Source organism: Quercus suber, unplaced genomic scaffold, assembly GCF_002906115.3.
Source record: "Quercus suber isolate HL8 unplaced genomic scaffold, Cork oak 2.0 scaffold_199, whole genome shotgun sequence".
NCBI classification, from domain to species: domain Eukaryota; kingdom Viridiplantae; phylum Streptophyta; class Magnoliopsida; order Fagales; family Fagaceae; genus Quercus; species Quercus suber.
Window position 1 is genome coordinate 1,075,822 of NW_027069657.1, and position 13,526 is coordinate 1,089,347.

The 13,526-nt window shown below is 36.2% G+C and overlaps 2 protein-coding genes across 3 annotated transcripts in view; both read left to right on the forward strand.

Annotated features, from left to right (window-relative positions):
• Window positions 1-546: 546 nt before the first annotated feature.
• The window catches only part of LOC111998992 (single-strand DNA endonuclease 1), a 54,136-nt gene continuing 41,156 nt past the window's right edge, over window positions 547-13,526 (forward strand). Inside the window, exons 1-2 of the mRNA XM_065779113.1 lie at window positions 547-775; window positions 891-1,048. Coding sequence (XP_065635185.1) covers window positions 708-775; window positions 891-1,048 — 226 coding nt within the window. The 5' untranslated portion in view covers window positions 547-707. The remainder of the gene's footprint in view (window positions 776-890; window positions 1,049-13,526) is intronic.
• LOC136069956 (single-strand DNA endonuclease 1-like) lies at window positions 1,783-6,824 on the forward strand. Of its 2 annotated transcripts, none has more exons than XM_065779128.1 (3): window positions 1,783-2,618; window positions 4,305-4,404; window positions 6,492-6,824. In XM_065779128.1, exons 1-3 carry the CDS (start codon window positions 2,615-2,617, stop codon window positions 6,610-6,612), a joined length of 225 nt encoding a protein of 74 aa, XP_065635200.1. In that variant the 5' UTR covers window positions 1,783-2,614; the 3' UTR covers window positions 6,613-6,824. The 2 variants fall into 2 exon arrangements, with proteins under 2 accessions (XP_065635200.1, XP_065635199.1); XM_065779127.1 differs by lacking the exon at window positions 1,783-2,618 and adding an exon at window positions 2,625-2,874.

Below are 13,526 nucleotides of genomic sequence, written 5' to 3' on the forward strand. Positions count from 1 at the left end.
CATTGATTTATTTTGTTGTCGAAGACTTTAGAACTTTAAAAAAAAAAAAAAATCAATGTCATTTCTTATGAAATCAGTTTTTTATTTTATTTTTTTAAAAAAAAAAAAAAAAACCAATGTCATTTCTTATGAGATCAATTTATTTTTTTATTATTATTATTTTTTATTCTTTGTTTTAATAACTGATTATTATTTTCTTTGATTTCTTATCGCTTATAAATCTTCTACGAAACTTAAATTTACAAGAAACATAAGCTAAATAATAGAGAAAAATTTTCAAAAGAAACTTTTATTAATAATAAAAAAAAGTTAGCAAATTGCATTTTTTAACTTTGCTTAAAATACAACTTCTCATCATCCTTCTCATTCTAAAAAGTATTTATAGGAAGGATTTAATCCTTTTAGAGAAAAAAATAAATAAAATCCTAATTCATCTAGGAAAGAAAAAATTCTAGTCCAACTAAGAAAGCAAAAAAACAAAAAAAAAGTCCAGCCCAAGAACCAAAATTTTTAAAACCATAAAAAAAAAGCCCAAATCTGATCCATTGGGTCCAATCATTCTCTCTAGTCACTCACCATTTTCGGTACACAAGTTGCAGAAGCACCCGCACAAATCACATTCGCCATTTTCATATTTTTAACGGATAAATAAAACTTCGAGTTTTCAAAATTCCCTCTTTGTCTCTGTCTCAGTCTCAGTAGTTAGTATGGGTGTGAAGAACTTGTGGGATATCTTGGAATCATGCAAGAAATCTCTACCACTTCACCATCTCCAGTAAGTTTCCCACTTTTCTTTTCTCTTTTTCTCGCCCGCCAAACAGACCCTAATTATTATTTTTCTTTTGGGATTTATGTTTGGTTTTTTAAAATTTTGAATTATGGGTTTTTAGGAACAAGAGGGTGTGCATAGATCTCTCTTGCTGGATGGTTCAGCTTCAGAACGTTAGCAAATCACACTCTTGTATGAAACAGAAGGTTTATCTCAGAGGTCTCTTTCACCGCCTCAGAGCTCTCATTGCTGTTAATTGCACCATTGTTTTTGTTACAGGTACTTAATTCATATGCTTTTGTGTTTCTGGGTTTTCTTCAATTCTGTCATTTACTTTTAAAACTAGATGTGTGTTTTTTAATTTAATCCTTTACTTATTGTGAAGATTGGGTTTTTGGTTTTTTGTCAAAGAATGACTAATGGGGCACTTGATTTTTAGGAATAGTTTGCATAGATGTTTGTGTTGGTGATTTTTCTTTTTTAAAACGAGACTCTTATAATGTCACTGTTCTCTGTATACACACTATGTACATGGGAATTGGCCCCTTTAGTGGTTAATGTATGAATTCTCGCTTATCTATTAAGTATATGAAAACAGTGTATTCAGTTAAGATGTCATTGCTTTCAGAGCATAGCATTTGACCACATATCTTAATTTTAAGTCATCTTTGCTGCCTCTAGATGGATCAATTCCTGCTATTAAGTTATCAACTTATAGATGCCGCTTAAATTCAGGATGTGAGGTGAGAAACCTTGTGTGCAAATGCAATCACTGTATGTTGTTTACTTTCTTTTAATCTTATTTTGGGTCTTTTTTTGTTGTTGGAAAGTTCTTCATACTAACTTGATTTGGTTTATGAATGCAGGTTACTCAAGATGATAGAAACTTGCCAAATGTTACCTCGCTACGAAGAAATATGGGATCTGAGTTTTCTTGCATGATAAAAGAGGCTAAAGTTTTGGGCATGGCACTTGGCATTGCTTGCTTAGATGGGAATGTCTACTGTTAAAGTAAATTTTTTTAATATAGGTTATAGAAGCAAGAACTCACTATTTTTTTGTCAAATAAAGGAATATTAAATTTATCTACATGAAATCTTTTAATGGGTTTAATGAATAAAAAAGTGTAACAAATGGAAACCAAAAGAATGAAATAAATAAATATAAAAAATTTATTTTATCTTATTAATCTAACCAATCTTGAAAAAAAAATTTCTTGTCTAATATAGACTTTTCAGGTCTAGTATGGTTTATTTTGCATGATATTATGGTAAATCATGATGCGCCACTTTATTTAATAAAAATATATATGGGAATATGTTTTCCTTCAAGAGGAGAGAAGGTGTTGATTCATGGAAATGCTTTTGTGAAAAAATACGAGAAGGGCTACAATTCATGGAAATGCTTTTATGAAAAAATATTAGCACCCCTGCCCCCCCCCCCCTCTTTTTTTCTTTTCTTCTATTTTATACAAAAAGACCTGGACTAACTCTAAATGTTTTTATTTTATTTTTATAAAATTTAGGATAGAGGAAGCTGATGCACAGTGTGCATTACTAAACTCAGAATAGTTATGTGTGTGAACACTTTTTACTATTGATCATGTTGGGATTATTCCATAGGAGATGCATACTGTGCACTATCATATTCTCATCATAAAACATCACTGACATTGTTATCATCATTATCATTTTTCATTAATATTACTATAACGACCATCAAGATGGATGTTTCTTTTTGGTGCAAGGACGGTGTACAGAGATATATGTCTTGGTAAGTAGATTCACATGTCAGTTGCTATGAAATGACAGAAGTAGAGAGACGGCTTGGATTTGGAAGGAACTCATGGGTAAATTTCTAATTGTCAATGTAAAATACTTATGAAACTTTTTAGAAAAAAAAAAAACTTTTGCTATGCAGTTGATTAACAACCAACCCTTAGTACCAATTGTTTTGGGCTTGGCTATGAATCCTTAATAGATTAGTAACAGTCAGCTAAGGACTATCCTTCGTAAAAAAGAAAAGAAGTTCAAAGAAACAGGGGACCGTTTCCAAGTGCAATAATTGCAAGGAGAACTCACTGGATCATGATATGAATGTTAATGGTGAATTCTAGAAACCTTCTATAGTTCATGTAACAGTCCTGCATGTGGTTCTATTGTGCTGTTTTGAAACTTTTTTGCAAGCTACTCTGTCTCAAATGACACTTTCTCTTCCAATAAGAATGGTTGAAGGGTCAGGTTATGGGTACAAAACCCCCTAGGTGTGAGTGTGTGCAACAACAATAATTAAAATAATAGCAAAGCCTTGGTCCCAATTTTGGGCCGGATATGGATTCTCAACAATAAGTCAAGGTCAGCCACATATATTATTTTTCTCCATTCTATTTTATTGGTCTTTGTAAATTCCTTAATAGACATGTCATTTTTTACTGCTTCTACTAATGTTTTTATAATTTTTTTTGGGTTCATGGGTGTGCTAAATTTGAGTTAGGTTTACAATTTAATTGTGATTGAGTAGCAATATAGGATAATATTTTTTGATCTTTGAGAAAAAAAAGGTTGTGATAAAATTGGGTTTTTGGGTGACTTAATAAATCTTTTATAAAATGCTTTAGTAGGTATTTTCTGACACAAAAAATAATTGCTACATATGTGTGTGCGTGTTTGTGCGGACATTTTTTTCATGATTTTTTAGGATTTGCATCATAAGTGAGAGACTTGTTTTATCTTCTAGTTATATTTATATATAAAAAATGTGAAAAGGAGTAGAGGAAGACCTAAAATAACATTGGTAGCCAAGGAGGGTAGTTGATCTTTTATCTGGGTGGAGGATTTGGTTTGGGAAGCACTATTTGGTGATTTGGAATTTTTCACCGTTATGTTTGATGTGGCTAGAGGTCCGGACTTGGTGTGATGACAAGTGCCTTTCACCAAAAGCGACAATTCATGGTGTTTGATTCCAAGAATCTCTCCAAAACAAATTAGGAGTAAGGCTACCTACCATGATCTTTCCAAGACACCTGCAAAAAATGGGAGTTTTGTGCACTAGGTACGACCTTTTAAAAAAATCATTGGGTCTTTGAGGATAAAGTTAATTTAAAAAACCAGCTTAAGTCTACTTCGATCTTTGTTTGATTGGTCACATGTGTGGGATCTCAAATAATACCTCTTTTGTGTAATTTAGTAGTTCTTTCAGGTTATGGAGTACTTATCATCATGAGTCATTCGAAACCTTTTTCATTAATAACTCATTTTACTAATAAAAAAAAGTGAAAAAGGATATGTTAATTAAAGACATGACAGAGAGCATGATTTTGGATAGAATAATATGATGGAGAATATATGTGATGTGGCCAACCCTAAATTAGTCTATCGAGGATCATAGCCAATCCCAAAATTTTGGGATTAAGGTTTTGCTGTTCCTATTGTTTTATAGCTATGCATGTGTTTTGATCATCAGTTCCAAATATCTGGTTTTACAAAATGGAAGACTTCACATTTCTGTTAATATTGAACATTTTTTGGTCTTGTAGGAGGTAAGCATGATTCACAAAGGGATTATCAGCACTTGCAAGTTATTGATGCGTATTCGAAGCCCAAGTGCCACTCGGCAGATTCTGATGCTGTGCATAGGTAAAAACGTCAGTTCTATTGTTTGTTGGGACTAATGCTGGTTGCTGCGTATGTGAGAGTATTTAGAAATGTTTTATGTTTGGTCCTCTTTAAAAAAAAAAACTTTTTGTCCCTTCGTGTAACTTATAGATGATATGTTATACACTATCTTTCATTTCTTTCTTCTGCTTCAGTCATGTCTTAAACTCTAACCAACTCAACCGGTCAACCCCCTGCCCAAACCCAAAAGAAGCTGAACAGCAGCTGTAAGGTTGTGGCTTTTGATCATTTTACAGATATGGGAATGCAACACTTATTTATATGAATGGATTAATTAGGTAAACTTCTTTAAAAAAACCCAGTCTTTCTGATTCCATTAGAGTTTCGGAAATAATGACATTTGTCAGTTTATTTCCTCCCACCCCCACCCCCCTTCCCATACAGTGTCCTGTCTTTTTCCCTGGATTTTCTGATGAAAGCACATATGATGTGATATTACACCCAGCATGCCAAGCATTGCTGTTTTTAAAATCTACGACCTTGTGATAGGAATGCATTTTCCATTATAATTGAGACTAATATGCAAACTTCATTTGGTTTTGGCAGAGCTAGTATACTCAGCCAAAATTCTATATACTCTGGCTGATTTTGCCAAGTGTTATGTTAAAAAGTCCATGATGGCATTTTGAACTGGAAGTTTGATTATGTCAGTTGAGTATTTGGCCCATGGAAAATCTTTTAATGATAAAAACACTTTAATGCAATGAAGCACTTATCAGTAGATGTTCCATATCATCTAGTCTCTAATATTATTATGTTAAGAATATTTTGGTCTTTTTAGAATTATCTGCTTAAGAAGACAAGTTACTTATAAACGGGGAGAAATTTTTTTTGCACCAGTGGGTATTATAATTAATGAGTTTTTGACAAAATGATAAATAAAGGGCATGAAAATAGACATGAATACACCTTTAAATTTATTATCTGCAAAGGCTTAACATGTATCTCATGCAAATGCATCTGATATCTGCACGAAAATCACCATGTAATATTGCTAGAGTTGGTAGAACATGTTACTTCAATTTCCTGTAATGGGCCACAGCATGTATATCAATCTGAACCTATGCATGGTTCAATAGGGTTCACCAAAAGCAGTGAAACTCAAGCTCTTAGCTTACCATGAGCTGGGTAAGATTAGGGTTTACGCATTGTCATTCTTTGTCTGAATTTCTTAATCCTGTTAGTCTCTCTTTTTGATGGATTTGTATTCTTTTCAGTGCAATGAGTTTACTATCGTAAATTCATTGTACTTTTATTATCAATAAAGTTTGTTATTACCTATCAAAAAAAAAAAATAATATGCAACTTCATTTGGTTTTGGCAGAGCTAGTTTACTCAGCCAAAATTCTATATACTCTGGCTGATTTTGCCAAGTGTTATGTTAAAAGTCCATGATGGCATTTTGAACTGGAAGTTTGATTATGTCCGTTGAGTATTTGGCCCATGGAAAATCTTTTAATGATAAAAACACTTTAATGCAATGAAGCACTTATCTGTAGATGTTCCATATCATCTAGTCTCTAATATTATTATGTTAAGAATATTTTGGTCTTTTTAGAATTATCTGCTTAAGAAGACAAGTTACTTATAAACGAGGAGAAATATTTTTTGCACCAGTGGGTATTATAATTAATGAGTTTTTGACAAAATGATAAATAAAGGGCATGAAAATAGACATGAATACACCTTTAAATTTATTATCTGCAAAGGCTTAACATGTATCTCATGCAAAATGCATCTGATATCTGCACGAAAATCACCATGTAATATTGCTAGAGTTGGTAGAACATGTTACTTCAATTTCCTGTAATGGGCCACAGCATGTATATCAATCTGAACCTATGCATGGTTCAATAGGGTTCACCAAAAGCAGTGAAACTCAAGCTCTTAGCTTACCATGAGCTGGGTAAGATTTAGCTTTTCCTACACAGCCTGTATTACTCTTAGCCCATCTAGAACTGGATTTAGATTGTGGTAGTGTGGTGCTTATATTGCAAAATCTTGGGAGTGAGTAGTGAAGTTGCTTTTTTATTGCTTTGCCTTTGTAGGGCTCTTGCCCAATATCCTTTTCAACGTGCCATATTTCAGCAGATATGCGCTCAGTTTTTTGAGTGGCCTCTTGAAAAAACAGGTTCTTCATTCATTGCCTTGTTCATATTTCATGCCTGATATGCTGATGCACACATACATCAAATGTAAGAATTTATACAAGCACATTGTTGATTTTGGTTGTCTTAAATAGTCACAGTTTGTAGTGGCTAAATGGAAGTCAAGGATTTTGGCTATTGTCCTGGTAACTCCAGAAAAAAAAAATTTCATGTGAAGTCAGAATGTCGGATCTTTCAATGATTTAAATTTTAAAATTGTTCAAGTCTTCCAAATTGAATCTAAAACTTGGTGGATTTAGAAAATATGCTGTAATTGTAGGATGCTTATATTTGAGAATTGTCATGCTAGTTGCTTCGAGGGCATGAACCCTGTCCATCTGTGTGCATCACTTGTTTGTAGTCTGAAAGAATTCACCTTTGTTTACCCAAGATATCTGCAGAATGTTATGGGTGCTATACGTCTTAGTTAAGAAACTTATACATATTGAACAAGCACAAGTATTTTACCAAGAGACTTGCAGCTCAATAGCATTGCCTAGTCTCCTTTCTGAGGAGAAACAGGATTTGAATCCCCCCTCCCCCACTCATTGTAACATTTGAATTTTAAAAAGCACAAGTAATTCAAAATGCCTGTTGTACCTATATCTAAATTTTTAACAAATTTTTTATAATTTTCACTTTATTATGTAAAAAGTTTTGACAGTGAGTAATGAGTACTGACTGCATTTCTCCCATAAGCAATAATAGGCTGAACGTCAAAGTGCAAAAGTCCACTACTCAAGGAAAAACCACTTAGAACAAATGGCCTGCAAAGCTGGTTCACGCTTCATGGAGCACTTTTCATTTGGCACTTTCTAAATTTTTAGACCTCAAATTAGTGTTTTATTCTGTGAGTTTGTTTTAATATGTTGTTGTCAGTGTTAGACGCTTAGGCCATTGGTAACTCCTTCAATAGAATTATAGTGCTGGTAAAGTGACATTTGGCTCCAAATATAAAGCACAAGATATGTAATTAGGGCATGCAGAGACTTGCTGAAACCATAGTGCGTGACATTAAAGGCTTATGAGAAGTAGGCAAATGTAATAAACATCTGAGATATGTATACATAATAGCCAGTTGTAACTTTGTTGTTAAAGCTGAGTTGTGTCATCATTGCCACACTAGGCTTTGTTCTCTCTGAGACGTGACAGTTGGAGATAGGTGCTAGACATTGCTTGGATTAGAAAATAAGTCAATATAAACTCCTTATTTCATTTATCAAAATTGAAGTAAGGTGAAATTTACATAAACATGAAATAACAAAGGTGATAGTGAAAACAAGGGATTGGAAGTCGTACTGATCAATCACTTACATAATAAAATGAAAATTATAACATTGAATGAAGAAACTTTTGTCTCCTTTTTTTTCCCCCAAAAAGAATGTAACTGAAGAGTGAGGCTGAGAGTAAGCCATTCCAGACCCTGAAATTCCTAACTAAAAACAGCCTGGGCTTACAAATGTAACCGTTTAGCTTTAAAACTTAGATGCTGGGTGATGATTTGGACAGCAGGTATAGATTTGGAGGTCAATGAACAACAAGATATGACATCCTATGTTACATTATCAAAAAAAAAAAAAAAAAAAAAAAAAAAATCAAAACTACTACTTGGGTTGTAAAGGAAAAATTACACTTAAAAGCATTTAGATCAGTAAAATTCATGTCTATTTTAGTATAATAACTTTTTTTTTTTTTTACATATTCACTTTTCAAAATGTCTCACATCAAATTATGTATTTTACATTAAAATATCAAATTTTCTTGATTTTTTAAATTGTTTCTCTTTCTTCCCACAACAACCACTATTCATTCTCTTCCTTCATCCTCAAGATACATAAAGAAAGAATAAACAACAAAATATAAAATGAATAATGTCAGTGTAAATTTTTATGGTTATTGTAACAAATTTATAAATTTACACAATTTTACATGGACTGATGTGAGTCATTTCTAGGTAAAATTGTGTAAATTCTACAATTTTTCTATTATACACAGTATGATAAAAATGTTGAAGGATATGAGGCAGGCAAAAAATTTGATGTCATTAATGTCCATATCCTTATATTATTTGGGACTGATAATACGATTGTAGCTTAGAACTAAAGGTAGAGTTTGCACAAAATACAAGTACATCATTTTATTTATTTAAGACTACTTCACATAATTACCTACTCATGAAACCTGTAATCCTTGCCAACAAATGTGGAAACACGGATGTAGCAGTCACTTCCTCAAAGCCGAACGTGTGTCCTAAACTTGTCACGTTTACAAGATCAACTGCAGAATTTAAAGGAAAAAAAAAAAAAACTAAGATAATGCAACAGTAATATGTGAGTGTGGCAGTATTGAACACAAGTTTATTTATTGAGTCAAAGACCCTTACAAGTTGCAACTCCAATGAAATGCCTATACCAACACTAATAGCCTTCTTACATGAGCGAGCATTAATGTGATTTCAAACTCTAAAATTACACATCACATAAGTGAAAGAGATTCCATGGGTTAATGAAAATTAATTGGAAGCATGTTTTTTTTTTGAAACCGGAACAAACTTTCATTTATTTAATTGTGAAAAGTCATAACACAGTGCTTCTAACACAGGTGGAGGATTTTCCTCCATCCAATACATGTCTTCATGTATATTTTTGGCATATCTTGCTAGCCCATGCGCCACAGTATTTGCTGCTCTCCTCACGTAGCTGAACGAAATTCTTCGAAAATTCCGTGCAAGCCATTTGATGTCTTGGATTATATGGCCCAGCCATGAACGGTCCACCTCTGATGCAGCGAGTGCTTTCATCACACAGAGATTGTCCCCCTCCACCACCAATTCTGTGAATCCTGCCTCACGCGCAAACTCCATCGCTCTTCTGCAAGCTAAAACTTCTGCCACCGCACTATCAGCCACCAGTGGGCCTCTTGCTAACATTGCGGCCATGACCTCGCTGTTATCATTCCGAATCACCGCTCCAATGCCTGAGCAACTCAACTCAGAGAAGACCGCTGCGTCAAAGTTTAGCTTGAAAGGAAAAACCGAAGGAGGGCGCCATACTGATTCACCTGGACAACTAACATGAATCCGTAGCTGACCTTGTGCTTGACGGAATTCGTCCAAAAATTCTTTTGCCCGTTTGTTTAGCCACTTCGGGTCCTTCAGCTTACCACCAAAAACCACCGTGTTCCTTTGGTTCCAGATAATCCAAGATTGAATGACGAATAACTCGAATTCATTTGTGGATAGTTAACCCAGCAACTCTTGAAATAGATGGAGCATATCCTGTTGTCCTTGACCACATTTTTGTATTTTAATCATACTACCCGACCATATGTCTTTTGCTACAGCACATTCCCACAAAGCATGGACCCCTGTTTCGGCCTCCCTTGAACAGAGCACACAAACATCCTTCTCAACAATCTTCCTCCTCAACAAATTATCACATGTGGGCAGTATATTGTGGCATGCTCTCCACGCAAATATTTTTATTTTGTTTGGCACATGAAGCTTCCAAAGTTTAGGCCATACCTGACAACCGATCGGCCCAGAGGAACTTTCCACCCAATCCTCTGCTTTTAAGACCTTTCTTGCCACATAATAGCCAGATTTTACAGAATATACTCCCTTTTTATTGTGCAACCATACTATAGCATCTGGGACGAGTCTGTGACTCAATGGTAAGCGCAGTATAGCCTCTGCATCATCCTTGTGAAAATGTGCCAAAATAAAATCTCTTTTCCACCATTTTAGGTCCAGGTCAATGAGCTCAGAAACATGCCAGTCACTTTCTATCACGTTTGGAGGATGAACCACCCCATTTGTTGGATGATTTGGGATCCACTTGTCAGACAACACCTTAATTTTTGCTCCATCACCAACCCTCCAACAGCACCCTTTTTTTAGGATCGGTTGTGCAGCCATGATACTCTTCCACACATAGGAACAGTTAGGTGAATTCGAGGCTTCTAAAAATTGACAGCGTGGGAAATATCTGGCCTTAAAGCACTGGAACATCAGTGAGTCGTGTTCTTGTATAAATCTCCACCCCTGCTTAGCCAACATTGCTAAATTGAAGACTCGAAGGTCTCGAAATCCCAATCCCCCCATTTTCTTTGATTCAGTGAGTTTGCTCCAACTTCTCCAATAAATTTTTCTTTCGTTTCCCACTTGTCCCCACCAAAACCTGGCACACATTGCATCCAATTCCTCACATAGTCTAATGGGGAGTTGGAACACACCCATAGCATATGTGGGAATAGATTGGGCTACTGCCTTTATTAGCACTTCCTTCCCTGCTCTAGATAGCATCTTACCCTTCCACCCTTGGAGTTTTTTTCACACCCTATCTTTAATATAGGAGAAAGTATGATATTTTGTTCGGCCCACCAACGTTGGCAAACCCAAATAAGTGTCAAAACGCTCCACTTCCTTGACACCCAGTGCATCTTTTATCCAATCCTTCTGTTCCATAGGAGTATTGCCACTAAAGTACACTGATGATTTCTCCAGATTGATACATTGCCCTGAAGCACTGGCATACAACTTTAATATTTCTGTAACCTCTTTCACTTCTTGCTTGTTGGCCTGGCAAAACAAAAGTGAATCATTTGCAAACAAAAGGTTAGTAATACATGGGGCACTTCTACACACAGATACTCCTTTAATACGCCCCTCCAATTCTAATTTTTGTAGTAGTGAAGTAAAGCCCTCTGTACATAAGAGAAAGAGATAAGGTGAGAGAGGGTCTCCTTGACGGAGACCTCTAGATGGTGAGAAATTACCATAAGGTGTACCATTAATAAGGACTGAAAAATTTGCTGTAGTTACACACCCCATCACTCTATCCACCCAAGTATCCAGGAAACCCAACTTCTCCATTATACCACGTAAAAAATTCCACTCAACTCGGTCATACGCCTTACTGATATCTAGTTTAAGAGCCATGGACCCCTTCTTCCCCTTTTTTCTCCCATGCATAGTGTGTAGAGTTTCATAAGCTACTAAGATGTTATCAGTGATGAGGCGGCCTGGTACAAAAGCACTTTGGGTTTGGGAAATAATATCAGGAAGAATTTGCTTCAATCTATTGGCTAACACCTTAGAGATAATTTTGTAGATAACATTACACAAGCTAATGAGTCTAAAATCAGAGCATTTTTGGGGAGATTTTATTTTGGGTATTAAAACAATATGAGTATGATTTATTTCAGGCACCATATGACCATAATTTAAATAATCCAGAACAGCATTTACCACCGTACCACCCACAATATGCCAGAATTTTTGGTAAAATAAAGCATTCATACCATCCGGTCCAGATGCTTTTGTTGGTCCCATCTGAAATAAAGCTGTTTTGACTTCTTCTGCACTGAATTCTTGTGATAAGAATTGCTGCATATTTGTAGTTGCCTTTGGTGTTACAGCATCTAAGCATTCGTCCATCCTATCACATGCTCCTGCCTGAAAAAGATTCTCAAAGTATTCCACAACCACCTTAGCAATATCCTCTTCCTCCTCCACCCACACCTTCTCTGAATTTTTGATACCTGTGATCCAATTTCGCCTTCGTCGTTGAGAAGCTTTTGAGTGGAAAAATTTTGTGTTTTTGTCGCCATGTTTCATCCAATTAATCCGCGACCTTTGAGCCCAATACACCTCCTGTTTAAGAAGCAAGGCGTCAAGTTGCTTACTAGTCTCCAAATATTCAGCTTTGTTCTCCTCATCAAGTGCCTCCGAGTTCAATAGTTCAATTCGTTTTTGGAGCCTTTTTATTTCCCCCACCTCTGGCTGATTATGTGGGGCTCCCCAAGCTTGTAAATCCATAGCACAACTCACTATTTTCTATCTAGCCAACTCCAAACCTGTAGCCCCAACCCCATCTTTGCTCCAAGCATTTTTAATCACCTCATCACATCCCTCTGCCAAGAGCCATGCTTCCTCGAACTTGAATCCTTTCCGACCTTTGTACCATTTTTTTGAACTTTGGACATGCAGCAAAATGGGTAGATGATCCGAAGCATGAGTAGATAGGTGGTAGACTGTGCTCAGCGGAAACTTCGCTCTCCAATCCGCCGTAGCCGTGGCCCTATCTAACCGCACTCTTGTATTTGCATCATCGGGCCGTTTGTTATTCCAAGTGTATTCATATCCCCTGAAACCCAAATCCTCAAGATGGCAGTGCTCCAAAGCCTCACGAAAAGCATTCATTTGGCTAACTTGGACTGGTCTCTTGCTTAGTTTCTCCGTCTAGTTTAGCGCCGCGTTGTAGTCACCAATACACACCCACGGTCCATCCACAAAAGTGCGAATATGTCTAAGCAGACTCCATGACTTAGCCTTCTGAGCTGCTTCCGGCCACCCGTAAAACCCGGTAAAGAACCATACCGACCCATTCTCTTCCACTACTTTGGCCAAAATATGGTTGGCCGTATAGTTAACAACATCCAGTTTAATACCATCCTTCCAAAGTAATGCTAACCCACCACCTGTATTCGGATACTTCACCACAAAGCTATTCTGAAATGGTAAGTCACCACACCATTCCTTCAAACCCTCCTTGTTTAGTCTAGTTTCCATTAAAAAACAAACCATGGGTCCTTGGTCCTTCACGATACTGCGAAGGTTTCGAACTGTCCAAAGGTTCCCAAGCCCTTGGCAGTTCCAACTTAATATCTTCATTGTTCCCAGCAAGGGCGGAAGTCCACCCTCGCCGATATTTCCTGAGAGTTTTCATTTCGTGCTTCTGCCTTACTCCTCTTGCCAGTTTGCGCCTCATCATCTCTGTTACTGTCTTCCTCCAACATCTGCGTAGCCACCCTTTTCCCCAGGGAACTTATTTTTTCACTAGCCTTTGTTTCCTTCGGCCCACAATCCATACAGCGTAATCTCACCCAAGTGGGCTTGGCCTTTTGGTTAATAGGCCCATTTTGCATGGAAACGTC